Source organism: Nothoprocta perdicaria, unplaced genomic scaffold (genome assembly GCF_003342845.1).
Source record: "Nothoprocta perdicaria isolate Ctin4 unplaced genomic scaffold, notPer1 scaffold_2, whole genome shotgun sequence".
In the NCBI taxonomy this organism is placed as follows: domain Eukaryota; kingdom Metazoa; phylum Chordata; class Aves; order Tinamiformes; family Tinamidae; genus Nothoprocta; species Nothoprocta perdicaria.
Genome location: NW_020455204.1, coordinates 8,210,647 through 8,237,377, shown reverse-complemented (window position 1 = coordinate 8,237,377; position 26,731 = coordinate 8,210,647). Strand labels below are relative to the sequence as shown.

Below are 26,731 nucleotides of genomic sequence, written 5' to 3'. Positions count from 1 at the left end.
CCAATAACCATTAAAAGTGTATGTACACACACCGAAACAGAGCTATAGAAGACAACTGCTAATTAATTCTAGTCAAACAGTCAAACTAGGTTTTACAGATGAAAACAGGAATAAGAAAGAGACATGCAYGACCAAACTGAAAACATTCCTTTTTCTTGACAAATGCTTTTAACTTGGATATTTCAAACAACAACAGGAAAAATATCTTCATAGTCTGAGTTTTTTTTCCTCGTTATTTTGCAAATGAGTAAAGTTTTACTTTGTTTTCTAACAAAAATACTTACCTTCAYACTTGAAAGAAAGCTCCACAACAGGACAGTTTTAGGAGCAGTCAAAAATTAAAAAGATGAACAGACAAACTATAACGAAGCAACTTCTTAACAAAATAGTTTTCAAAACACAAATTACAAAATATTACCACTGAATAGGATTATTACTGGAAAAAATACTCTGCAGTGACCAACAATTGTCTAATGGTTAGAATAAGAAATTGCTTTATTTTTATTGATCTTAAGATTAAAAATGTAACTACTATAATGAAGAGTAGTAATCATGTTTTCTTAAAAAATATTCTGTGTAATAGTGATACTAAACGGTAACAACAGAATTCAGAAAAATTCCAAGTGACAAACCTGCATGAGCTTTGTATCATGTCCTGTATAGACAACTATTCCATGAACCCACTGAGTATTTCTTAGCTGAGCTCCTCGTAGAAGAATCTGATCAGATCCAAGTGGAACAGTACTAAAGGAAAGCAATTTTATATTTTATCATCAGGTTATTTATTTCACAGAATAAGTCCAACCAGCAGTTGCTAAAGTTTATTAGCTATTTTTTCAAGCATCACTGTCAGTTTAGATGTTTATGGTAAATTCTCTTGGAACCTAATTGTTCAAGTTTTTTGTATGCTGACTTAATTAAAAATTGACAGTTTAACGCAAATCATACGGGATGGCCAAAATTTAAGTTTGCAAAAATACTACTTACCACTTAATTCTGAATACAAGGAATAAAGATTTGAGTTTTGATTTATGACGCGAGGTGTTTCTGAACTTTTATACTGAAATTCAGTTATTTGTATAAAATTTATTCTCCAAAACAATTCTCAAATTAAATAATTTTCTTTGAACTCTCAACTTAATCCATTTTCCCATGTCAAATAAAGAACTCTTATGAACCTAATTAATTGCATAGMATTTATAGCTGTATTTTCTATATCATTTTTAAACCTCAAAACTGGTTTTCAATTTACCTGTATTATTCTTATAAAACTGTAGTAGGTAAGTCRAGAACAAAAACTCTTAAGAGATGTTGGAGAGATCTAATAGCCTTTAAATGTAGACAGCTGAGGTTTGACATATACTGTTCAAATCTGTCATTTTTTCATTACCTTTTCCCTGGGACAAGCAATACCCTATTTTTCACTTTTCTGTCTATAAATACTAGCTTTCACTTCAGATTCGTGACTACTGCTGTAGTGTCTGGCATCCTCATCAAAACCAATGATCTCTGCAGCTGTTTCAAACAACAAAATATTAAGATTATACATAAATTAAYGACAGCACATTAAATCTGATAAACAAGCTCCAGAATTCATGAGGAAATCATGTTATTTTGATATGCATTTTTGGTTGCACAAAGAGCTTAAAGTAAATCTCTGCATGCAGATTGCARTTTCTTTCTCCTCTACTGCCACAGACAAGCTTTCAAGATTAAAACACAGGAATTAAACAGGTAAGGACACATTTTTTCCTTCTTAGAACTACTACTGGCAGTAAATATTCTTGGAATCAGTTCCTACAGAAATTAGAAAATGTATTTAACCTGGAAAAAATGTTGGAATGATTTTTCATGAAATAAATCCAACCATAGTGCTACTATTTCCCAACCTAGTCCACCTACTGTCGCAAAAACTAGCATGGGGCGTCTTTGTTTTGTACTTTTTTTGTTTGTTTGTTTTTGTACTTATTTGTGAGAAATTTGAATTTCTCACTTGACAGAAATTCACAGGCAACTTATCCATAAAATAGTTTAATAATTTTCATTTTCATTCATCTTTGGGTTTAAGCTGCAGCCTAGCTAAATATCTAAAAGCTAGAAAGCTCTGTAACAACCTCATGGGAAAGATAAATTCAGTAACTGTAAGCAAACAGTAATGAATGGATGCTCTTTCATTTCATATTTCATACAATATTTCATATTGTTAACACCCTGAATAACTYACTTCCCTGGAATTAAGGCATCTTAAAATCATTACAGAAAACATCTGTGATTCCAGTGAAGCAAACCTTTCCCACCAAGACTACAAGAACTGTTTAAAAAGCTTTCACTTATTCACTTAWTATATAAACTGCCTATTATGGTTAAGTACAATGCCTTTAGCATACTTTCCTGCTAGGGCTGCCACTGCTATATTAAGAGCTCTTAATTTCTGTGACACTTTTGAAAGCTTACAAATCAAAGTGTTTGTCCAATATGCAATGTGTTTGCCACTCTTATCCAATGTGTTTGCCAAAGAAAATCTTCAAGAAAAAGTTTACTTCAGGTCTGGAGAGTCAGTATCTGACCTTTTAATTTGCTTACCCTTTCCCCTCTGGGTCTCTTTTCTAACCATTATTTCAAATTTGAAGTCTCTCTCTCAAAGGACAGCCACTTCTCTCCTTTCTCTAGGTAATTGTACAAAAACCAAGTGACACACTCTTATACATTCATGAGCATAACTGAAAGAGCTGCATGCATCTTGCAGAGAGGAGTTATCACCCTTAAAAGTTGAAGAAGTGGTGAAAATCTCTTTGGGCTCTTCTACTCCATGGATACAGGTAACAGACAAAACAACTACACTGGAGTTCTATTTCTTGAMTATCCCAAAGATGGAAAAGAATCTTAGTTTCTTTAATTTGCTCTCCCATGAAAGGAAACAGAAGGACACAGTGAAAGTCTATCAGTTYACAACAATTATGAATCGTAGCAATCTGGCATTCCCATCAGTCTTCTAAAGTGAAAGAAAATAGAAGAGGAAGAAACTTATCCATTATTATCTTGTTGCTCTAGCAACGATTTTAAAGTGGATAAAGTAGAAACCATAACTGCTGGAAGGAAGGCTTTAAATATGTGGTAAGTATTAGTCAGGTTTATGTGCTCTGCCTCTGATATGTGCAAGAAGAGAATTCATCCCTGATTTTTAAGGTTGGAAATAAGATCAGCATCCAAAAAGAGTTACTTACCTGCAATTCTTTTCCACTGAAGGTAAATATTATATTAGAGCCACACTTTTGGAACTGTCCTACTGCAGAAAATTATATTCTAAATATTTCATAACTGAATTTTTCAAATGGTAAATTGCTTGACCAGCAGATGGCRTGCTCCCACACATTCATGTGGCAGAACAGCCAGTTATGCCACTCTATGTTCCTTTTTTAACCAATTTTTAAAATTAAATAATTCAGTTTTGAAAAKTATGTTTTTTCCCCTAGAAAGGGAAGAAGTATGCATGTGTGGATCTAGTATAACTATTACCTTCAGAGAAGAATTACAGATAAGTGTTTTTCTCTTCTGAACAAMAAGTACAACGGAATTATAATAGATCCACTCTCTTGCGACTGAAAACTCCCGGAATGCATCTGTAAGAAATTAGCAAATAAAAAAATGGAATATAAAAAAGGTATGTTACAATTAGATAGAATATTACTCACGTTTGTGTTTCTAGACATATATAAATATATCACTATTTGGAAAAAAATAAATACTTACCAAATCCAAAAAATCCTGTAAGAATTCAGTCTTTGGGAATGGAGAATTCAACAATTCTGAATACAGGATTGAATTTTATACTTCTAGTTCAACATATTAGATTTGACCCCACAGAAGACTCACAATATCAGTGTCCGGCAAACACTGGTATTTTAAGAACTCTCAAAGCAGTTTTAAAAGCATGTATATTTGCTCTGAAGCAAATCTACAGAAATATACTTCCAGGAAATTAAGCTATTACATGTCTTTTAGATGTAGTCTGAGTACAACAAAACTCAACATTCTTATATCAAATTAGAAGAATTGGATGTATACAGTAGTGGACTTCACTCTAGGCTTGTAAAATCCCACGCAACTTTTTATATTCATTTTCTATAACAGTGCTTCAACAGACAACAAATGAGATGCAGAAAAAGCGAGTTACTAGCTACAAATCCTCAAATACTATTAGAAATTTTATAAACCAATAGCTATTTTTAATACAAGGGAGTAGTTATGAAGGTCATGTAGCACAAAAAGCCAAGTTGCAGACGTAAGAAGTTTTACCTTTCTAGTCTTAAATAAATAAATATTTTAATATTCATATATTAAGTAGTTTAACAACACACATCATATCCTACCAAGATCTTTTTTTCCTCAGATTTACATACCCATGCCCATCCAGTCTGATGTTTCCAACAAAGTCATAGAGATGTCTATTCGGGCTTTCACATTCAATTCTTCCTGAAAGTCTCGTCAAGCTTTCAATGTCTTTTATATCTGACGTCAGCGGCAAACCCTGCAAACAAAATTTGCTTGGCATGATATTATAAACCACTTTCCAACATATTAATATGTATTAATTTACATTGTATTGTAACTTTGATAATGCAAGACCAGCAAACTAGTATCTAAAGCAAAAATTTTCACCTCTATTGGAGTGGAATGGGACAACTGCATTGTGCTGTCACTGTCCGTAGCTATARACAGTGAAAAAGTCACCTCGTCACCTCGATACCTTGAAGTATGTTGGCAGAAGCAGGGCCACAATTCCTAACACTTAGTCATTTAACTCAGGAACTTTTTTTTCCCCCCAGAATTCAGATAGCACATTTAGTTAAAAGCTGCCACGTGCAACTTCTATGTCTGTCCCTCAAGGACAATTCTTGCACTACAAGATTCTCGCTTCAGGGCAGTCCTCCAGAACCAAAACAARCGCTCAAACTACGAAACTTTTCCCCTAATCTATCAAAGAAAAAAAACAAAGTACAATTCCTTAGGAGAGGATACTTGTTCCTTTTGCTTGAACACATAATGAATACATAACATTGAAAGTCCACATTTTTTATTCAAAATATATTTACTTTGTCATAGCTTTCTAAAATTCCTTGAAAGAATTCCTTTTCTAAGATTTCTTAAAGGGCTTCCATACTTCCCTTATCAAGCAACAGAAAAGCATCTTAAATGAGCAGTGATAAATTCAAAACAATTTTAACAATTCAAACATGAAATTCCTACCTGTCGAATTTTTAAGTTTGTTTCACCATCTAAGTTTGATGTTTCAATGTAGCACATAGCTTGCGGTTCACTACAAAAAAAAAACTTAATTTTAAATTATAAGGTAAAAGTGCACAGATGTTTCTGTGTAGTCATCTAATATGTACTTTTTTTTTTCTTATCAAATCTTCAGAGCTAGAATACTTTGATTAAATCTGTAAAATCACTAATAGTATATTACATTTCCAGAAAGCAGTTTGCCAAAACTTGTCTTCTTAGATCAAATACTGATAAAAATCTTGTATATAGTCAACATCTTCTAAGTCTTTGGATTAAATTAACATGTGGGCACAAACGTACTTTCAGCAATAGCTTAGATATGGAAGTTTTTTTAAAAGTGTTTTATTACAAAAGAAAAAATATATATTATGGATACCAYAACACGTTTCAAAATATCTGTTCTTGTCATGCTATTTTTAAGAAGTTTTAAATACAATTTTTAAGTTTATGTAGAAATGAACAGTTTATTCTTCTAGCCTACACTGACAAGTGGCTTAACCCTTCCATTTATGCTTTTCAAGACTATTTATTGATATATAATATGTAGCAGTAATTTTCAACTTTGTAAAATATTCTATATTTCTTATATTTCTATTATATAAATATTAATTAGAAAAATGGAATTTTATGAATTTTATAAATATTATTTAGAAAACATTATATAAATATTAATGAAGAATATRGAAATACAGAAAGTTTTCTGAACTAGTTCCGAAACTACTTTTCAGACTAATATATTCTCCTTGGCAAACTTTTCTAAAAATGTAATCAGCTTCCATTTAGCTTGTTTAGATGGAGTCCAAATCCCACCTATATCCCACCTTCATTCCAACTCCAGTATTTTTATTAGTTAACTAAAAACCGAAAAACCAACAGTAGTTTTGTGAAGCACTTTTAAGAGACACTAACCACTAAGGCAGCAAAGACATTTCAAGTGAGACACATGCTTAATTAGAATTACTTTAGCAGAGAGCAGTGACCTCCCAAAGAAACGGATTTCACACAGATCAAGGCAGGCCCATTGATTTGCTGGGGTAAAAAAAACGAAGTGCAGTAACGTAACAAGGCAGACAGGAGCGTAAAGCTGACATGTCCAAGGAACATGCATTCTGTCACAAGACACAAGAGCTGCTTGTGCCACTGCATGCAGCAGAGACTGTGCAACATCCAAGCTTGTGCAGAGGGTCCTCCACCACTCCTGTCAACGCGATGCTCTTTATTGAAAATAGGAAGGKGTTACGAACGTGTACAGGCATCTTAATTTGGTTTAAAGAATTGAACGCATGGTTATCCTAGTGCTTTACTGTGTGTTTAATGAGAACTTGTCTGAAAAAATTCAATGGTGGTAATGTGTAATAGGAAGAAGGGCTGAAACATGTTTTCATTCCTTGGAGCATTATCATACATTCACACTGTAACAATCTATACATTTATCTCCTGAACTTTTTCTGAATTTATAAAATGCGTGAGTTTTGTTTAAGGAAGGTGAACAGCAAAGCAAAGATTACCAAAACAGCAATTTTTTTTTGGTTTTTTTTTTTTTTTGCATTCGGCATGTGAGGACCCACATACACGTCCTGTGCAACTGGTTTATTCTAACCTTGATGACAGACTGATGAGATCAGCTGGGAGATGCTCCCCATTGGTCACTTTCACTACTTCCCCTACTGCCACCTACACATCCCAGTTTAAAAATGATTAGAACAGAAAAATAAGTGACGGGAAAAAAATAAAACAAATGGACAAAGACAAAAAGACAGAGTTTGAAATTATTATACAAACAATACATTGTTAATTAAAATGTCTGAGGACAAGTTTTTCAAAATCTATTTTAATCAGGTCAGAAAGAAAACAGCTAAAATATTCTCATTTTTATTCAAATGAAGTGTTTTACTATAAAGCAACAATTTTAAGCTGCAGAAAATACTGATAATGAACACTAAAAATAAAGCCATTTGCTTATTTCTCATCTGAAGTGTTTCTAGCCACTGCATTTACATATATTAAAAAACAAAACACAACAACAAAAGATTTTCCATGAACTTTCCTGAAAAGTTAGGTGAAATTATTTTGTATCTTCAGTTTCAATTCTGTAAGTTTCAATTTATACTGAACTAGAAAGAACAAAAGAGGATTAAACTTCAGCGAGTTGAGTCCTTCCACCACAAGAGATTAGTTTCCTAAAATAATTAAGATCCCCTTTTCCCCCAGAAACTTTTATTGCTGGCAAAACAAAAGGGATTATATCAGCTAGAATAAAAGGCAGTCCCAAAGATTCTGATTATTGTAGAAGTGTAAAATGTAAACTGCTAGTAACAGAAACCTAGAAACCAGAACAGATGACATGGTGTTCTTGGTGGCCATGTGAAGATGAAACTTTGAGAGGAAGAGCACACATTAGTAAGCAGATAGAGATGATACAAAGGCAGAAGGTTCTCTCCTGGAAGAAAGATTACAACAGGCCTCCAGAAATACCACTGAGGAAGAAGTTTTAGCCATAAGAATTTCAAAATTGGACCTATAGAAGCGATCAGGAATCAAAGAGTCATCATGGCAAGTTGGATCCTAGAAGAAAGACTGACAAAGAATTCAAGATGAATGATAGTCATCGTTGGGGCACAATATTGTACAAAATGGAAATAAAAGAAAGCGGTGAAGCAAAGAAGAGATAAGAGTCCCAACAAGTCCAGTAGCACCTACATTTTATTTCAATATACCAAGATAAAGTGTATGATTATTAGGGGAGGGGAGGCGAAGGAGGAGACACAGAAAGAAGGCTTTACAATCAGTTTCTGTTTCTGAGTGCGTGCATACATGACTGGAGAACATGGAAACAAAAGGGTCCTTCCAAATTGAAATAGGCACAAGAGTTAAGAAATCTACTCAAAGACTATTCTCTCTAACTTGAGGATTATTTTTTTCAGGGGAGCATAAGGAAAGTATTCTGAGATGATGTAAGCTGCCTACACTAAGGGAAGACATTAGGGTTAGCTCATGACAGTTGGCGTGAAAGAAGCTATTATCAGCCAACAGAACAAGTTGCAAACTTGTGTATTGTCTATGACAACACTGGTGGAGAAGCACCAACAGAAATTATAAATGCTTCTCAGAGCAGAGTAGGTTTATGGAAGACACCTATTGAGAAAACATCTGAAGTTATGATATACACTAGCAATGAACAAATAAAAACCATGGGAGAATTAACAGAATTATCTATTTAAACTTGATAATAGTTAGAAATATTGTATAAGAAACTACACTATATTTTGAGCTATAGTGGGAATTGAAATAAATTATGTACTGGTATTCACCAGAATCTGTCACAGATGCATGTAGGATACTAACATTATTATTATGCATGTATTACCAGATTCATTAATGGGACCATAGCAGTTTTACACCTAATCCATAATTATATACATTTCAGTAATGATCCCACTTTTATCACAAACCAGATGTATGTAATTTCAAGGTAAAAGATCTAAGAACGTGAAATACAATTGATCTTTTAAAAATAATCTTAACCAAAAGACTATGCTATTGACCTGATCAAATAGATGTTGAAAAATGTGCATCTTCYACATAAGAAGATGTGAATTTCTTAAATAAAACTGTCCAAGGAAATGACGATAAACAATCTCCGATTGCCCATGCAACTTTCACAGCAGTAGATTATATAAATGAAGCCTTGTTTTGAATATATGGAAATATTTGAAGTATATATTATTGAATCAACTGAATATTCAATTCATAAAGACACTGTTATTTTGATGGTTYGTACCTTACATTGACTTTTTTTTTCCTGATTCAACAACCAAAACAGGCRATTACATCTGTTAAAATTAATTTTTGTTGCCTCATATATTATTTTGATTTGCTTTAAATATGCAGTTTGTTATGTGCCTATCACAAAGTCATCCAACCTGGTTAAATATAGCAGTTGAGACCCAATGTTTAGGCAGTGATTTAGTCTTTTTTTTCTTTTTTTTTTTAATTATATCCAACATAAACATAACAAACTAAAATTTTCTTAGGAATAAAAAGAACRCCAGTATAAGTTTAAAACTGTAATTGACACAATTAACAAAATATTGCCTGAAATTATAAATGTGTCCAAATTATTAAATTATAAATGTCCAAATTAACAAAAAAAAGTATTTGAGAGAAGCAGCATTTTTGTTTATACCTTATTTCCTTGGAGTAATCACAACTTAAATAAATAAATGAATAAATGCAGGGTAGAGAAACCAGCCTCTACACTATAAGCATCAGTGGGCATCTCTACCTTGATGAGAGCAGTACAGTGTCAGCAGGTATATACTCTTTGCCTTTTATTATAACTATATCTCCAACATCTACCTGAAAGAAAACTGGGAATTGGTTAATGGTCTCAAACAAAATACACTATCCTTTTGTTCTAAGCAGAGTAAATATTTAATTTGCTGAATTTGCCAGAAAAACCGAAAGAAACTTACACACTTTTAGAAAAGCCTACAGTCATTAGTACTCAGAGGTCACTGCAGTTCTCCAGAAACCTATCCTTTAATCTACACTACATATTGCTTTGCTTTTGCTAGTTATGGAAATAAAATATTTTACTAGTAGATTGAAGCTAAGTTAAAGAAGAMATTAATCTCCCTAAGATCATAGTTCTTTCTCAGCACACTGTAGCCCTCATGTTGGCTTCCCCAAATTTATAAACCTAATTCCATTGAACCTTGCCTCCAAATCATTGTGGGACAAATTTGATTAAGTTATCAGGTATTGGAACTAATAAAACTAAGAGACTGAATGAACTATATAGCATTCATAGCTAGAAACTTGATTTAAGAGTCTAATGCTTTAAGTCAAACAACTCTGCAAATAAACAAATAACTACTTGCCAGAATTAAATTTCTTGCATACAACTACAAATAATTCAAAGTAACTGTAAAATTTCGCTACATGTGAATAAGCTTAAATCAATCATATTATTCAGGTGATTTTTCACTGAATTTTAGACCCCCTATTTAACGGCAGTTTCCTCACTCATGTCAACAGAACTGACTTGACTTAACAATACATTTTAAGAGGCAAGAATTAACAAATGTAAAAAATAAAATACAGCAAACTATACATTTCCCATGATAGATGTTCATTCTTATTAAGGACAACTATTTGGGGAAAAGAAGTACGAAAATTATATTATGTTATAAAAATCCCTAGAAAGCATTTATACACACACCTTTTCCCAGTGGACAATCTCCCATGCACCATTCCGTAATACTGGAAAAAAAAAAAAAAAAAAAAGGAAAATTCTTCTGTTGTACAAACAAATAATATACAGGTATATGATAAAGTTTTTAACAAAAGCGACACCGATAAACACAGCTATAGCGCACTTAAAAACATGCAGTATTCTTATTAATGCTGGTAATATGTATTTCATATGACACTTTTTGTACTGCAGAAACTTATTACAAACTAAATCATTATATTTTACAGSATAGGAAAATCAATTAAATCTGATGTGCATTGAATCATATCAGAAGATACATCTTCTAAAAAAATGTAGCAAGAGGAATAAAGAGGTACAAATTATCAAAAAAATTAAAAGTTTCTTTTGAATTAACTTGGAAATTAGTATGGGGGAAAAAAAAGCAATTCAATGAATATATACTTGCACAGTTTAAATACTGACAAGAGGATCATGCCCCAAAACAGCTTCACACCAAGTCATCAGCAGGGTTATGATTCAAGTGTTACTCTTATTGGCCTATCATGAAACTCAGGATAAATTCAGCCATCTGGAGACATCACCTCCATAAATATATTATCAATCCCCCAAATCAACCCATGCCATTCAGTGTACAATTTACTATAGGATTTCCTTGATCCAGTAATGAGTATTGCAAACACACTCCATCAGCTTCATTTTAAAAATCGCTACTACAATTCAAAAAAAATGAATTTTTTTTACATTGAAATCATCATTCTACCTGGATTGTCCCCACTTCCTGCATACCTCAAAGACCCACAGCATGAGGACAGCAAAAATATTGTTCCGGGGAACTCAAGACACTTGATGACTGTGCCACAAAATACTTTTTCTTTTTGTCCTATTAACAACATAACTGTGACAGTGGAGTTATATAGTTTTGAAGTTGTCCAAGTTGTCCAGGAGCATCTCAAAAGCACAGCCAGAAGCAAAGCTCCGCATTGCCCCTGCCAATGGAAGCTCTGCCCTCACCTCACACAGGGCCGCAGGCTCTCACTGCTTATGGCTAAACTCTGTAAGGAGCCAGTTTAACTCACTAAGTGGCAGGTTGGTTTTATTTGCTGGGCTTGCCTGGTGTAGGTAGTTGAAATGAGCTTGCAAGTGGATGAGTCACACATGAGAACATATTGCAAGACCTCTACCCTCAGCTTAATCCAATAAGCTTGTTAGCACAGCTAACACAGACTGGCAATCAATCAAACCTGTTTTCTTAAATAAAATAAATAAATAAACAAGCAGCAGTATAATTTGCCTTTTTTATAACTGTTAGAGAATTTGCCTATAAAAAGTCATAGCCTTAGAAGTCTGGCTTTCAAATCTGTATCATGCAGCTCAGTCAATCAAAACCTTCTGCAAGAAGTAATTTTAGTAATGGAAGTTTAGGAAATTAATTACTACTATGTTGTGACTCAAATGATGGCCATTTAAGATCAGGCAAATTAAGAGAAACCCACACTGATCCATTCATGCATATATTATTTCATTAACAATTTTATATATGTAAAAGAATCGAAAGTCAAGCTGGATTTATAACACATTAAGGGGCTACTTTTCAGAGTTAAAGAACTGCTGAATAGATATAAAAATATAGAGTACCACGCGGATTAACTCTAAATTACTGCTTTGACAATAGTACACCAAGGTTGGTGTTGTGAAGATATGAATCACTGTTAGCAATAAGGAAAATCTTCTTTTGCAGTGCTAGTGATATTTTATGCATCCTCATTACAATTTCAACTCAAAGATATTTTTCATATGCCTGGAATTTTAGGAATAGTAACCAAAGAGCCACATGAGAGGTAAACAAGGTTTGACAGACAATAAAACAACACGGTTCTACTCATTTAAAATGCAGTATACTGCAGATGTAAGTTTGAGAAGGTGCTCAAAGATTCTCTGTTAAACGAAATTGCTCATCACCTCAAAATACGGGAATCCTTGATGAAAGAACGTGCCAACTACATTAAGCTTTTCCTTGTTTTTATGTACAAATATGAGAATATCTGTTTCTCTAGTGCTGTTCTCTGTATAACATCCCTAAACATCTCTCCTATTATTACCTAAAACATCTACTAAAAAAAATGTACAACCTAGAAGGGATACTCAGATGCTTTATGGTCTAAGTAAGGAGAGACTAGGAAATGACCAGTGCTTTCAGTCAATATATTCATCAGAATTAGTTGTCCTGGGCCACTACCCCATTCATTCCTTATCTCTTATTGAGCAAGTAGTTAATTTAAGATTTATGGACAATTTATGTAGGACAATTTATATATCTTTAAGTTTTAGAGTTTGAAATAATAAAAAATTCTAATATCTAACAGTTTTAGGCAATTCTGATTATAACAGTTTAAGCCAGTGAGTGTTCCCTAAAAACTTAAGAATACGGTTTGCTTTCCATTAGATAAACAAGATTGCACAGCTAGCTGCAAGATTCACTTGTGTGAAAAGCATAAAATATGTCAACATCAAAATAACAGGAAACTCAGTCCTTCTCTGTTAAAATCAGATCAGCCATATCAAGAAAGGGTTACTTCAGCAAGGCTAATGCAAGGAGTTCAAGAGCAGCAAAGTGGGAATCTAACTTSAACTTTCTGCTCAGTAAGTGTCTTTGTCATTACAGGGCATATTAGCTAGAAGCACCTTCATGACCCACATTCATTTTTTAGCTACAGTTCAGTAGCAGTGGTGGGGGGAAATGTTATTACTTTTCCTTCCAGTTCCAACATTTTTCAAAATGCAAATATTTAAAATTTGTGGGTAGAATAAAATCATGCTTTGGGAACTTAGAAATTCCTAGAATTTTCATCATAACATGATCCCATTGTTTGCGTTAAATGAGTTAAAAGTTTCTCAGGAACATTCTAGATTTTTTTAGAACATATTTTGTTCTATGATTGCAGAATGGCTTCAAATGATCATTTTAAAGACTTAGGTTCACAATTTTCAAGTAGTTTACAATAGCAGTTCTCAGTGCAATTGAATTACCTATGTACTCAGGATCTCAGTCACATTACTAGCAACCGCAAAAAAATGAACCTAACCAAAACAGCACTCCTCAAACTGCAGTTAAGAGACTTAAAAAAAAAAAAATCCTACCTTGAGTTTGTTTCTTGTTCACTGCATTATCAGCTTTATGTCTTTTCTGAATTAAAAATGCATAGTGGTTAATGACGCCTGTTAACACAAAAAAGCTTTCACATTTAACATAAACATTTATTATTCCCTCTCACTTATTAATTCAACAAACTGATTTAAAAACATTTTAAAAGAACCATAGATTACTCGCATAGTCATAATAATCAGGAATGATCACTCCTAGTTCCATGTTAACAGTWTAATAATAAAATATCCTCCCAGGTGGGCAATCACTATGTAGTAAAGTTTCTTAAGATACAAAAGTGCTGTACTTATGTACCATATTATTACTTATGTTTCATAACCATGTCCTCTACAACAACTGGAACATGATTCTAAAAATAAATAAAATAAAAATCCTTCATTCTTCAAACAAGCATTAGAACAAGCATTAGGTTTAGATCAGAAATCAAGTAACAATTATTGAATGAACATATGACTATAYGACAACTTTCATGCAAAAGCCCTACAGACTTTTGAAAAAAAAATGGTGGGTCWGAGTTTTTACATAGTTGGTGAAAGACTTTTAATGGACATCTTATTAAAAAAAAAGGCATTTTCAAGGCATAATCAAACTCATTTTGGTTACAAAATGGTTAAAAAATACTAGTTCAAACAAAATATCTAGCAGTAAGAAACTCCTTTCTTCCTATGCAGGTTTTATCCTACCGTACAGCATTACCAAGTTCTGCCATTGCTCCATGAAAGAAACTCCACTAAGATGCTGCAAACTGAGCAGAAGCTCRCTCTGCTGCTGGTTTAGGGTAAATACTAGAAGCAATTGCACCTGAAATGCTAAGATTCTTGTCAACAAAATGAAGTTCCTATGATTGCTAGAGAAAACTCCTAATTTCTCCACCAATAGCTAAACCACAGTGGGTAAAATATGAGACTTGCTTACACACTATTTTGGCATGACTATAGCATGAAAACACTAAAAGAAATAGAAATTAAAAGAAAAACTCTGTAAGATGTTAAAATTTAGTATATCATTCAGAGGTTGAAGTTAAATTCAGCTCATAAGTGTTATCAGTGACRATAAAGAACTCTGTTCAGGAAGGAAGAAAAATCAGATCTTATCTGATTAGATACTTTTTAAAAGGTTACTTAGTATCAAAGTAGATCCCATCTGAGCTGAATTCAGTAAATTCTTCCTTTATCAGAGCCCTTAATGAGAAAATTAGTAACACCCTGCATTTGACTGGGCTTTTTGGAGTCAGTAGAACTTTCTAGTTTTAGTTGCAAATCACACTTTACATGCAAAATGCTTGTACTTTGTTAATGGGAATTGTTACAACGACTTCATTAAAAAAAAACTATTACATTCTATAACAAACATTAACACCATGGTAAAGCAGGGATTATTGCTTTTAGATATAATAAGCACTTTCAAAGCATAATACCATAAGCCGCATTCTTAAGATTTTTTTCTTCAGTAGTTCAACTTTCAACAACATTCAGATGCCAAGATGGCTTCACATATGTTTATTCAAGAAAAATCTGCAGTAAAATCTATCCAAATGTGAAGGTTATTTACAAAATACTTCTATTAAATACTTACAATATCCTCTATTATCTCTTTGACTGCAGCTACAGCTAAAATAAATAAGAGAGGAACCAATGTTGTGTAACGACCTGTTGGTGATACATCTGGAATTTGCTGTTAAAAGAAAGAAAGAGAAACTTTCAGAGGTTTTAGTAGAAGGTACACCTTGTTTCAATCAAATACATATTTACGAAATAGAGGGTTTTTTTCTCAGTTTACAGAATTGTATCAGAGTAGATACAAGTCAAAGACATCTTTAGCAAATATTTWGTACTTATCAGAAGGAATACATTTTTGATAAGTAAGTGCAGGCATGCAAGCAAATGCCTGTGTATGTAAAGTAAATGTTGGGGGGAAATAGTTACTGGTATAACATACAGATGCCTTATCATTCCTAATTATCTGTATACTGTCTACAGATTCCTAGGAAAGAAACTGCAAGCACTCTGCACAGATGCATTGTAAGAAATTTTTCCAAGCACTCTTCCTTTTCAAGCAAAGGAACTGGAGTATTTACACAGGAATCAACATTCACTTGCTGAAATATCTGAACTGAGGAAGGAAAATGTACAGAAGGCAGTGCCTTTACTTCTTTATTTAATCYCTTACACCAATTTCTAACACAATGTTTCCTAACAAAACAAAAAAAATCAACATATTGTAAAACATCCATTAAAAGGACTGTTTTTTTTGCATAATTGCTACCAAATACTATTGGAATGCAGAACTAGGCAATGGGACTTATCTTTGCCCCTTCCCACAGTACCATTTTTCATCATCAGCTACATACAAAAGTATTACACAAAAAGCACAATCTGTCTTAACTTTATCAGGCTACTATTGTGAAATTGAAATATTCTAGTATATCTAAAAATATTATGTACTTCTTCAAAAAGTTTCAATAAGCTGGGTCAKGGACAGTTATTTCACAGAGATCTTTAAAAGCTGCTAATGAATGAAGTCACAGGGATGAGACAAGAAATTCGGGATCTTTTCTTTCCAATCAGTACAGCTACCTAGCATCCAAACAGGAAATAACTGTAGTTCAGGAACCACTGTTTTCCATAAAACAGGTATTTCCAAGAGTAATTCTTGCCTTGCCCTTTGCAAGGTTATCTAGCTCCGAAGAACTRTATCAATTTCAGCACCTCTGCTGAAAGACAGCATCACTATCTGCTACACAAACGTGTTTAAACACTAACATTTTTTTGTTGATCTTACCTGAAGTAACGCAATAAAAAGAAAAAACGCATTAGCAGCTCTTCTGAATTGGGAATAAAGGAATCTTGGCAGGAATGTGATTATGTTGTACTTTGCAGTGCTGAGAAAGAAAGACAAAAACACGAACCCTCAGTAGTTCTGGAAACTCCTTAAGTATTTCCCTTCCTTCTCAGTTACACAAGCTATGAAATAATCCAGAGCCTCCACTAAGATGTAATCTAGCTGTCAGACTAACTTGGCCTAAAACAGTAGTTTCTAAAGATTTTTACAGACACCACATTGGACCAAGAAAAGGTGGCTATGAATTTATCTGATTCAATGCATCTTTGAGGTTAAAAATTCTGCCAACCAGATCAACTGAATATAAATAGAGCATATAAGCAATAATTAAAATTTATAAAAAGTTATTAAGGTATGAAAAACTGTACACATCACTGCAATGAAAGTTTGCTTTTCTTCTAACTGAGAATCATTTGATATTACTTGTAACTTTGCTAGGCTGGAAGAATAGAAAACAGTTTATCCTTACCGTGATAACCTTAGCTAAACCATACACACAAAACAGACAGACTCTTGGCTCTATGTCAGCMTTATATTTGTTTAAGAACAGACTGCAACCATTTATCATCCTAAAACAATACTAATGCTCAAAACTGACAGGCAGATACTAATAAGAATAGGTTAATCTCTTTTTAAAGTTAATAGCATTTCCTTTAATGTAGCATAAAATTCAAATAAGGAACTATTATATTGTGCAATTAGCTTAGCATTTCCCGAAAACAAAGACAGTAAGGATAACAGTTGGGTATACATACAAAAAATATTATAAAGTATCTCCAGTTCACAGAAAAATGACTTTATTCTTACTGTCTATAAGATRYCTGCATATATCAAAGATATTCTCATAAATCACACATAACAAAGAATAGGGATATCTTTGCTCTTCACTTAACATTAATAGCTTAACTGAAGCCCATTATCAGATCTGAATATATCATATTTATGAGTATTCAGCATATTACTTAAAATTCAATAGAAGAAAAATACATAATACATGACAATGGTCTAAGGCCCACAATGGAAATTCCAGATTAGTCCCATAAGCAAGAATGGCATCCTCATAGCTGCTTAACTGAAAAAAGGTGAAGATTTCCTAAAGCATAAGCAATGCTATGCTCAAGTAAAACACATATTGTGCTGCTAGAAACACAGTCAAAAATGAACTGAACCTCAATTGAACTGACAGTTGAAGTTCTAATAGTTGGAAAACTATGGAAAAAAAMCCATACACTATGGGATCTAGGGATATGCTGATGGCGTAGCTGTGAAGATTATGATTTTCTGGCTGTAGTTCCCTCTAATTTCTTACCCAGACCTTCCCCAATCCATTCTCAAAAATCCTGAAGACAAGCTCTGTAAAAGCAGCAGCACTGCTCTCCTAGTCATCCTGCAATTAAATAACTATTAACGCTGGAGTTAATACCTGACATGATTATTGCAGAATTTGGTAAACTGGGGCTGATTGATGAATATAGTCCTCAGTTCCTCTTGATCAGCTAAAGAAGTCTTCTCTGAAACATCATCTGGCTTCTCATATCCTGTAAAAATAGAGCAGGAATTTTATATAAASAGATAAACAGATTCTTAATATAAACAGATAAATATACGAGATTAAAAAATTCAAGTCACACCTATCATGAATGTTAACCCAGTGCATTCGCATTGTTCGCATTAAATTGTGTTGATTTAAAAACAAAAACCCTTCAGCCTTTTTAATCCTGTTTGTGRTTAGTTTCTATGGATAAAAGGTATGCAGTGAAGATGCTCGGTAAAGCTATGGTGGTGAATAGTAACTGTGAAATTTGCTGAACTCGTGAGCACAGCTTAACAGCTCTCCTGCTTCATGACAATATGAAACAAAATAGGGGTATGTTGATGTACTTGGATCTACAAGTTGAGCATACAAACTCAGACAGAAAAAAACAAACAGCAAACTTCCAATTTTCCCTGATGAATGATCTTTTGTTAATAGTTTGCAAACCTTCAGACACATAATGAGGTAAATTAATATGGAAGACACAAAGAGAAATATGTGAACGCTAACATAAGAAAAAAGCAAATAGGTCAATAACATACCAGTAATACCAAGAATTCTGGGCAACACATAACAGAAATGTTGCTACCCCCRAAACATGCATTCTAACTTCAGAATMYGCATACTGTTCACAGAATATTTAATAGATCAGTTCTAAGTAAAAATTAGCATTAACTTGTCACTGAGCTTAAAGGAAAGTCAAACCTTTAAAAGGATGTTTGCTTATAGCCTTTATACTGTTCTATAATCTGTATCTTCTGATCCATATTTAAAAATCAATTTTCCTGTGCTATACATGCCTAATAAACAGAGAAATCATTCTTTCCCTTTGAGTTTTTCTTCTTTTAATAGACAGATAAAAACACACATGCTTGAAGTTACAATTAAGAGCTTGCTCACGTATARATATGCAGGCTATGTTTCCTATAAAAACTTCATGGAAATTTAAACATTAATCCCAGTGGTAGTGAAACAGTTCTTCGGGAAGATATTTGAAGAAAGACTACATCGCACACCTCATTTTTATTACATCGTGAACTAAAACAATTCAGTAATTCTGTTTATATTCACAAATTGMCTGGAGAGAAAAATACACATTAAAATTTGTTTACAATTAAAACTAAGTAAACACAGAAGATTAACGATATCACCTACACCTGGGGCCATTTCTACTAYTCTTCCTGACGAGCTTTGTAGCTGTACAGGACCCTCTGGTTCCTTACTGCACTCCAATCAGATTTCCTTTCTACAACCAGTGCCAGCTGTTTGGCGACTTCCACAAGAAGTTCAAGTTCATTAACAACTGCACTGTTCCTCTGCCTCTCACTCCAGGCTYTCTTGCRCTGGGGAGCCCAGAATGGGACCAGCACACAGATATGTCTCATGAGCCGGCAGCAAAGAGGAAGGATTACAGCCTTCAACCTGCTGGCAATTCAGGAGCCCAGCACACAGATGTTCTTCCTTCCTGCGAGGGGATATTCCTGGTCAATTTGTTGTCCACCAGAACCTCCAGGGCCTCCTCTGCAAAGCTGGTTGGTCCTCAGCATGTCATGGTGCATGGGTTACTCCTTCCCAGGTGCAGGACCTTGTAGGACTTCATGAAATGCCTTTCTGCCCATTTCTCCAGCCTGTATGGCAGCACCAACCATCTGACATATAAATCACTCCTCATGGATTTGTACCATCTACAGACCTATCACGGGAGCCCTCTGGCCACCATCCCAGTCATTAGTGAGACATTAAACAGGATTAGACCCACTATCGACCATTTCCTTCAACTGGACTCTGTGCTGCTGATTATAACCACTTAAAAATCTCACTGTCCACTTGTCTAGCCCACACTTTGTCAGCTTTTCTATGAGGATGTTAGGAGAGACAACATCAAAAGTTAAAGTAAGCTACATTCACTGCTCTCCTCTCTGCCAAGCCAGTCATGTCATCACAGAGGGCCATCTCCCGTCTTCACGAGACTCCTTCAGCTGCCAGGACCTTTCAAAGCAGCGTTACAGTGACATTGCATTATCTTAAGACTTAAGAGAAGGCACTGAGTACCTTGTTGTTTTCCATGTCCTTTGTTAGCAGATCCGTTGCTCCTTCAGCAGCGAATCCATATTTTCCCTAGACTCTCCTTTTCTGTTGATATATCTGTAGTACCCATTCTCATGGCCCTTCAAGTCTCTTGACTTATTCAACTGCAGGTGTGTTTTTGTTTTCCGAATCCCACCAGCTGCAAGCTCAGGCAGTGCCTCTATGTCCCTCCTGGGTCACCTGTCCCTGCTTCCACCTCCTGTACCCTTCCTTTTTTATATCTGAGTTTATTCAGGCATATCTTGTTCATCCATGCAAGCCTCCTGCTTCCTATGCTTGATTTCCTGCTTGTTGGGATGGACCAATCTTGAGCCTGCAGCAGGTGATCCTTGAAAAATCAAGCCCACTAAATATTGATTAATGGACTTCTAGCCCCTCGGCTACCACTGTTTTTCTGTGCGATATCAGCCATTTATGCCCAGAGAGGTGACCTTTGTAGGTTCTTCATTTTCTGTGTGCTCACAGCTCTTTGGAGCACCTGCAGCCACAGAACAYGAGAGCTGAGCTCAGCACGTACTGCTCTGCGAAGTCTTGCAGCAATCTGCAGCCCAGCTCTCATCTGTAAAAGGCGACACTGATGCATCCTCTGAAAAGGCTGCTCACTGATGGTTTGCCAGTCACTCTCCCATCACAAGGATGATCATGGAGGCTGGAGGTAAGACATAAACCAACCCCACAAAAGTCAGAAAAACGACGACGTCTCTTAAGTGTGTGTGTGTGTGTGTGTGTAGCTGCTTGTAAAATACACAGTTCATTCTATATGTTAAATTAAGGGAAAAAAAGAGTATGTCATGGTACACCTGCTTTCGAAGGCTAATTAAGCTGCACGTGAAATTTTAAAACTTATTTCTAGCATCTATTATAAATCCTTACACACAGATTATAGAAAACTCAAACCATCACCTAGCCCTCTAACTTACTGGATGTAAAACTGAAACAGTAGTTTTAGCCTCTTACCCATTATATATAGAACGTATTTCATACAATAACTTCCTTGAAAGGTCAAGTTGACACACATTGAATGAAATTTATCTAGTGCACAAAATCAGTAGAAATCTGCATTTTCATGCCATTTGGCATTCAGAACTCACAGATTCTATTATTAGGCAGGAAATCCATGCTACTACAGTCATCTACTCTATCTACTGGAATTCCTTTCTTTTACTTCTTTCTTTCAAATTCCCCCAATGAAAGATACATCCAACCACTTCTACTGAAACCTCAGTACAGATCTCTACAAGACCCTTCACAGGAAGGACGGCCAATCTAAAAATGTGAAGCACCTGAACAGGTGCCCATATGATATTCCTTGATTTAAGGAACCACAYGCAAACTCGTGGCAGACTAAACAGCCACGTCCTGTTCCTGTCATTCTCTCTCCTGAGAGTGACAACTGCTTCCTGCATCACACAGTTGGCCATGTGTGACGCGACTATCCCTGGAACATACATCCCTAAAACACAGATGGACAGATGTGTTTTAGGGATGTATGTTCATGGAATGGTCATGTCACAAAAAAAAAAAAAAAAGATTTTGTGCATTCATTGATTAAGAATGCCAGGGTTTATGTAAAGTCTGAGGTGCACATCCAACCCCATGGTCATACGTGACCAGATGAGAATGCAGCATATGCAAGAACACCTTCRTTCTAGGCCTATGACATCTAATTGTCCATTGCTTGCATACTGACAGAAGAAAAAGATTAACAATCACTGAACACTGTATATCACTTGTTAGTTTAAATAACTATGAAACTATAGAAATATTTGTATATCAGTACTAAGGCGTAATTTATTTGCTCTTTAATCAAAAAGGCAGCAAAAGGGTGGTAAGAAGCTTCAGAAAACCTGCCCTTTATCTTGAGTTCTTTTCATCTTTACTYCAAGTAGAAGAATCATCAGAGTTCAGTTCTGAGCCTCGTGCAGCGTCCCTGGCAGGCTGCAGTTTCTGCAAACTCAGCTCTCTACCCGGAAAGCTTCAAAGGTTACATGTTTTCCACCACTTCCCTGTCTAAACGCTGCAATACCTTCACTGGACTACACAGATTGAGACAAAAAAATGAGTCTTTAGAGAACACAATCTTTATTTGTGTGGGTGTGTATATGCATATACACAAACATCTAAAAACACAGACACTAACATTACTTGAGTTATAAAAATACACTGTCTAAAATGCACAATAGACTTAATTTAAATGACTGGATTGTCTTGTAAGCCCSAAGGACACAAAATGTGCCCTTTGAAATCGCTTTCACATAAAAGTACTGGAAAGAATGTAAAAAAAGTGATGCAATTCTAGTTTAGTATTGAATTATAGAGCTTCTGCACCCTGCCCTTCTCCGATATAATTTCTTCAGAACAGCCACATACCCCAGTCTGCAGCAATACCATGTCATTTCACTCGCATTGCCTACCGAGGAACTCCAGCCAGGGGTTGTCCACACACACACGTGTGAGCTGCTCTGCAGCTCTGCAGTTGCACCATGAGCTAACGTAGCTCTACTCAACATGAGGCGCGTTTCTGGCCCAGCAGCAGCTGATTTTCACAACTTGCTGGGGTCAAACGTCTCCCTTTGCTGCACAGCTTCAGGCCACGCTCAGGCACCGGCTCTGGGCTCTCACACCCCAGACGTCCCCAGGGACCCCACGCCACCCCGACCCGCATGCTGGGCTGCCCTAGAACACGTGGGTTGCTTTTCTGTGCCATTTTTAAAAGCCTGGACAGGACAGTCTGTATCTGAAATTTTCCAATAGTCGTCAAGCTACAGGGCTCTGCATTCTCTTTCACTATAAGGCCACCGCTGCAAGCACAAACGGGTGTTTTCTCACATGATGCATTCTGTACAATTGCAACTAAAAATTACCCAGTGCACCCCCAGGGTTTGTTTGCAGTCTGCATCTTTAGAAATCTAATCTAAAGCATTCCAAATTTCTGCCGTGTCTCACCCACACTCCTCCAGCACAAACAGATTTAGTCATCACAGGCTTTATTTAATTATACCCACCCTCTCAAAGATGACCTGCAAGGAAATCAATTTACTTGCATAATGTGAATCAAAAATCTGACATCACTTTGTTGGTACTCAAATGGCCCCAGATAACGGCATGTTAAAAAAGAAAGTTTCCTAAGTAAGTTTCCTAAGGAGCTTAAGTAGTAGTCATAAAAGAGTATGCTTTTCAACAATAAYAAAAAATGCTTCTACACATTATGTGGGTTATACATTTGTTTGCAATGCAATCTGCACTGTGGGGGATGGAAATCAGGATGGCAGAATTGCCCCAGCATTACAAAACTTGCTGGTCTGGAGCTCACAGAGCATGAGACGCTGGCACCGTATGGCACGTCACGTGCCATACGTGAGCAACACATCATTTTGACTATTTGCTTTCAAATCTAACCATTCTCGTTAATGCTGCTCTAACTGCATGTGACACACTGACTTTAAGGGCTACATTTTTATAAAATCTTAAAAACAAAAACACCACGGTTATAATTAAGATATTATTAAGACAGCACTCAGCTGCTGACTAATTTAGAAGATATTTCAGTGCAGCAGGTCCACATAATAGCTTTCTTTTTACAAAGCAGTGAGCTTGTACATGCTACATTTCTCCCTCCAGAATAAGGATCCATTGGCATCAAAACATTTTTTAAACACAAATCCAGCCTACTAATAAAATAAGCAGAGGCTTGTCATAAAAATATTGCCTGAGAGTCATCACAGAAACAAATAAAAACCCACTCATATTCAAGGATGGACTGAAAATTTCATCAAATCATCTCTTGGTGAAAGCAGCTATCATTTTTGATGAAGGGGGAGTGAAATCATTCATTTAACACATTATAAGAATTAAAAGGAGTTGACTGCCCTTCTGTATTCAAGTAGCAGGTACCATGACAACGGATGAATGTGGAGTCAATCATTCAGCATGTTGAGAGAGAAAATACATATATGTGTGTATGTKTGCATATATAAAATATAAATATAAATAAATCTGAAATATGCAACCCAGCAGACAGTAAGACGGGAAAGAGAAAGCAGAAAAAAAAAGAAAATTTTAGGCAAATGCCTGATCTGCACAATCTATAGCAAAGCATGAACTATTTAAAAAATGTCAYTRYGAAGAAATATTGTGAAGAAGTAAAAGTTTTAAATGAAAAATCACTCTAATCTCCTTTCCAAAATGAATAATTGTTACTGTTATGAATGCTATGCATCTAACTCACTGCTTGTTTGCCGGCACGATGCTATCAGAAGAGCATTGTTTCACGGCTTAATTGTATAAGTTCTGTCTCTGTCTTTTAGATCTTATCTAAAATTACAAAATATTCTGAAGTACTATTTAGCAATAATTTTAATCGCTCACATCTGGCAGGAACAAAACAGTGATTATCACATTTCAGACAGGCATCGTAATGCTGCATCCAAAACATTTGCTTACAAACCTGTTGCATAAACCAGAATGACTCTACATAATGCTTTGTTCTCCACTTAAACCTCCTTTGTTAGCAAAACAGCATCTGGAAATTGTTGATGGAGAAGCACAAAATGCACACTGTCACTCCAAGTCAATAGATAACTGAGACTTGGTACAGGAAATCTTTAAATCTGTTCAAAAATGAATAATGGAAGTAAGTTATATGTGAAAGATTGGGAAAAAGGCAAGAAAAGGAATGGAGACAGCTTGTGAGAATTTTGAGAAGACTATGTACATAGTCCTGCAGTCCATCAAAAAACATCTAAGGAAATATTAAAAAAAAGCATTCTGCTGAAGAACAATTTGATGGATACAAAAACTTTCAAAATACTTACGTTTTTCACGTGAAAATCATCTCACGTAGCACAAGCTCAGTTTTGCCTAGTTGCTACACAGACATTTACGAATACCAAGAACTATTTGTCAGCTGGAGCTACTGGCAGACAGCCCCACGGCACCTCAAATTTCCACCACCGAAAATAGTTCCCTCCGCTCATGCCCGGAGGAAAGCCTGGATGCCGCCACCACCACAAGGCTGGAGAAGCCCTGGCAGGACCTGCCGCCCCCAGCCCACGCTCCGGGAAGGATGACATGGATCCACTGTCCCGTGTGTTGGGCTGCCCCAAGGAATGGTCCAGGCTGCCCCAAGGGATGGTCCAGGCTGCCCCGGCACGTACGGGAGCTGCTGCTGGAGATTACAGTGTTATCCAGGACTTACAAAGGATGGGCCGTGAGGCTGCCGATACCAGGTGCTCCAGCTGAGGCTTGGGAGAGGTCTCAGGGCAGCCTTATCGGTGCTCTGCACAGCCCTTATCCGAGCGCCCTGGCACGGATGGAGCCGGGCGGCAGCGTCCCCTTAAACACCAGGGATGAGGACCTGGGGAGAACTCCTGGGTTTTACTTATTACCTCTAATATGGTAACACCTACCTACAAGGAACCGCTTGCAAGCTCCAAACACGCAGGCCAAGGAAAGTACATTGGGAAGCAATTTATTTCAAAAAGAATAAAAAGAAAGCAGAAGACTCACAGGCACGAGTTTCACTGTTAATGATATGGATACAAATAAAACAAGCCAGTGAGATTCACTAATCTGGGAATAAAATAACAGTAACAGTTTTTAAATGATTTTTTGACAGGTAGAGTTAGTAGTAGCTTTATTGCTATAGGCAAATATCATCACATAATTTTCCAAAAGTAGGTTTCTTCAAAAAAATTTCATAGCCTGTTTTAGTCCCAAARGAATATTTTAAAGAAACGTCTTAAACGCTAACATTCAATTATTCTAAAGTCGTCAYGCCTTGGCACTACTGAAACAAAGCTTCCCGTGATTTCCAGGGCAGCACCGATCTTCCCCATTTGTGTGCATCCAGCTGCTGAGGAAGCGCATCCCGTTCGGGAAGGATCCTTGGAGGAGCGGAGCCATTAAGCACCACCGGCCTGGACAGCTAACGAGCCGGGGCACACAGCCGGACACGGGTGCACCGCGACGGCCACTCGTGTCCGAGAGCCCTCCAAAACCCACGCCTCGGCTTTGCCAGGAGGCTGCCCTGCTCCCGGCGGGCTCTGCTAAGCCCGGCTGGGAAGGAGGGCTGAGCGGAGCGCCCCGATGGGGCGGCTCGGGCCGCGCACGGCGAGGGCAGGGCCGCTGCCCCGCTCCGCCCGCGGCGCCACAGGCCTTTGTTCGCCGGCGAAACGAGGAAAGGCGCAGGGACAAMCCCCTGCTCCCTGCACCGCGCGACGGAGCCGCCGCGTGTGCTTCCTACGAGCCCAAAACGGCTTGATTCAGCCCCAAAACTTTAAGACGGGCAKGGGCAAAACAAAGGTCTGACGCGCTGGGGGTGTTTCCCGAGCCGTTACGCGGCGCGGCGGCAGAGCCGCGGGCTGCCGGAGCCGCCGCTTCCAGCGCCGGCRGATCCCAGCTGGGAACCCAGCAGCAGGCTGGGCGCGGGGAGAGCGCGGCGGGAGCCTCCGCATCCCGCGCCGGGGCGCGGAGCCGCCCGCGCCGCAACGGGGCGGCCGCGAGCGCGCCCGCCGCTCCCGCAGCCGCGGGGCCGCCACTTACCCTCCGCGCGGGAGCGGATCTCCGAGACCGTTTTCTGCACGGGCGGCATCGCGGCGGC

General features: G+C 36.6%; 1 protein-coding gene across 4 annotated transcripts in view; it reads right to left on the bottom strand.

The window, feature by feature from the left end:
- The window catches only part of ATP8A1 (ATPase phospholipid transporting 8A1), an 85,426-nt gene extending 58,701 nt beyond the window's left edge, over window positions 1-26,725 (bottom strand). Inside the window, exons 1-10 of one of the 4 annotated variants that reach the window (XM_026037582.1) lie at window positions 26,674-26,725; window positions 17,932-18,046; window positions 16,449-16,548; window positions 15,243-15,341; window positions 13,643-13,688; window positions 10,511-10,551; window positions 9,572-9,645; window positions 5,248-5,317; window positions 4,401-4,528; window positions 633-744 (exon numbers count right to left, since the gene is read on the bottom strand). In XM_026037582.1, coding sequence (XP_025893367.1) covers window positions 633-744; window positions 4,401-4,528; window positions 5,248-5,317; window positions 9,572-9,645; window positions 10,511-10,551; window positions 13,643-13,688; window positions 15,243-15,341; window positions 16,449-16,548; window positions 17,932-18,046; window positions 26,674-26,722 — 834 coding nt within the window. In that variant the 5' untranslated portion in view covers window positions 26,723-26,725. Of the gene's footprint in view, window positions 1-632; window positions 745-4,400; window positions 4,529-5,247; window positions 5,318-6,886; window positions 6,961-9,571; window positions 9,646-10,510; window positions 10,552-13,642; window positions 13,689-15,242; window positions 15,342-16,448; window positions 16,549-17,931; window positions 18,047-26,673 lie in introns of those variants that run through there. The other 3 variants (XM_026037580.1, XM_026037579.1, XM_026037581.1) reach the window with 3 other exon arrangements.
- Window positions 26,726-26,731: the final 6 nt, after the last annotated feature.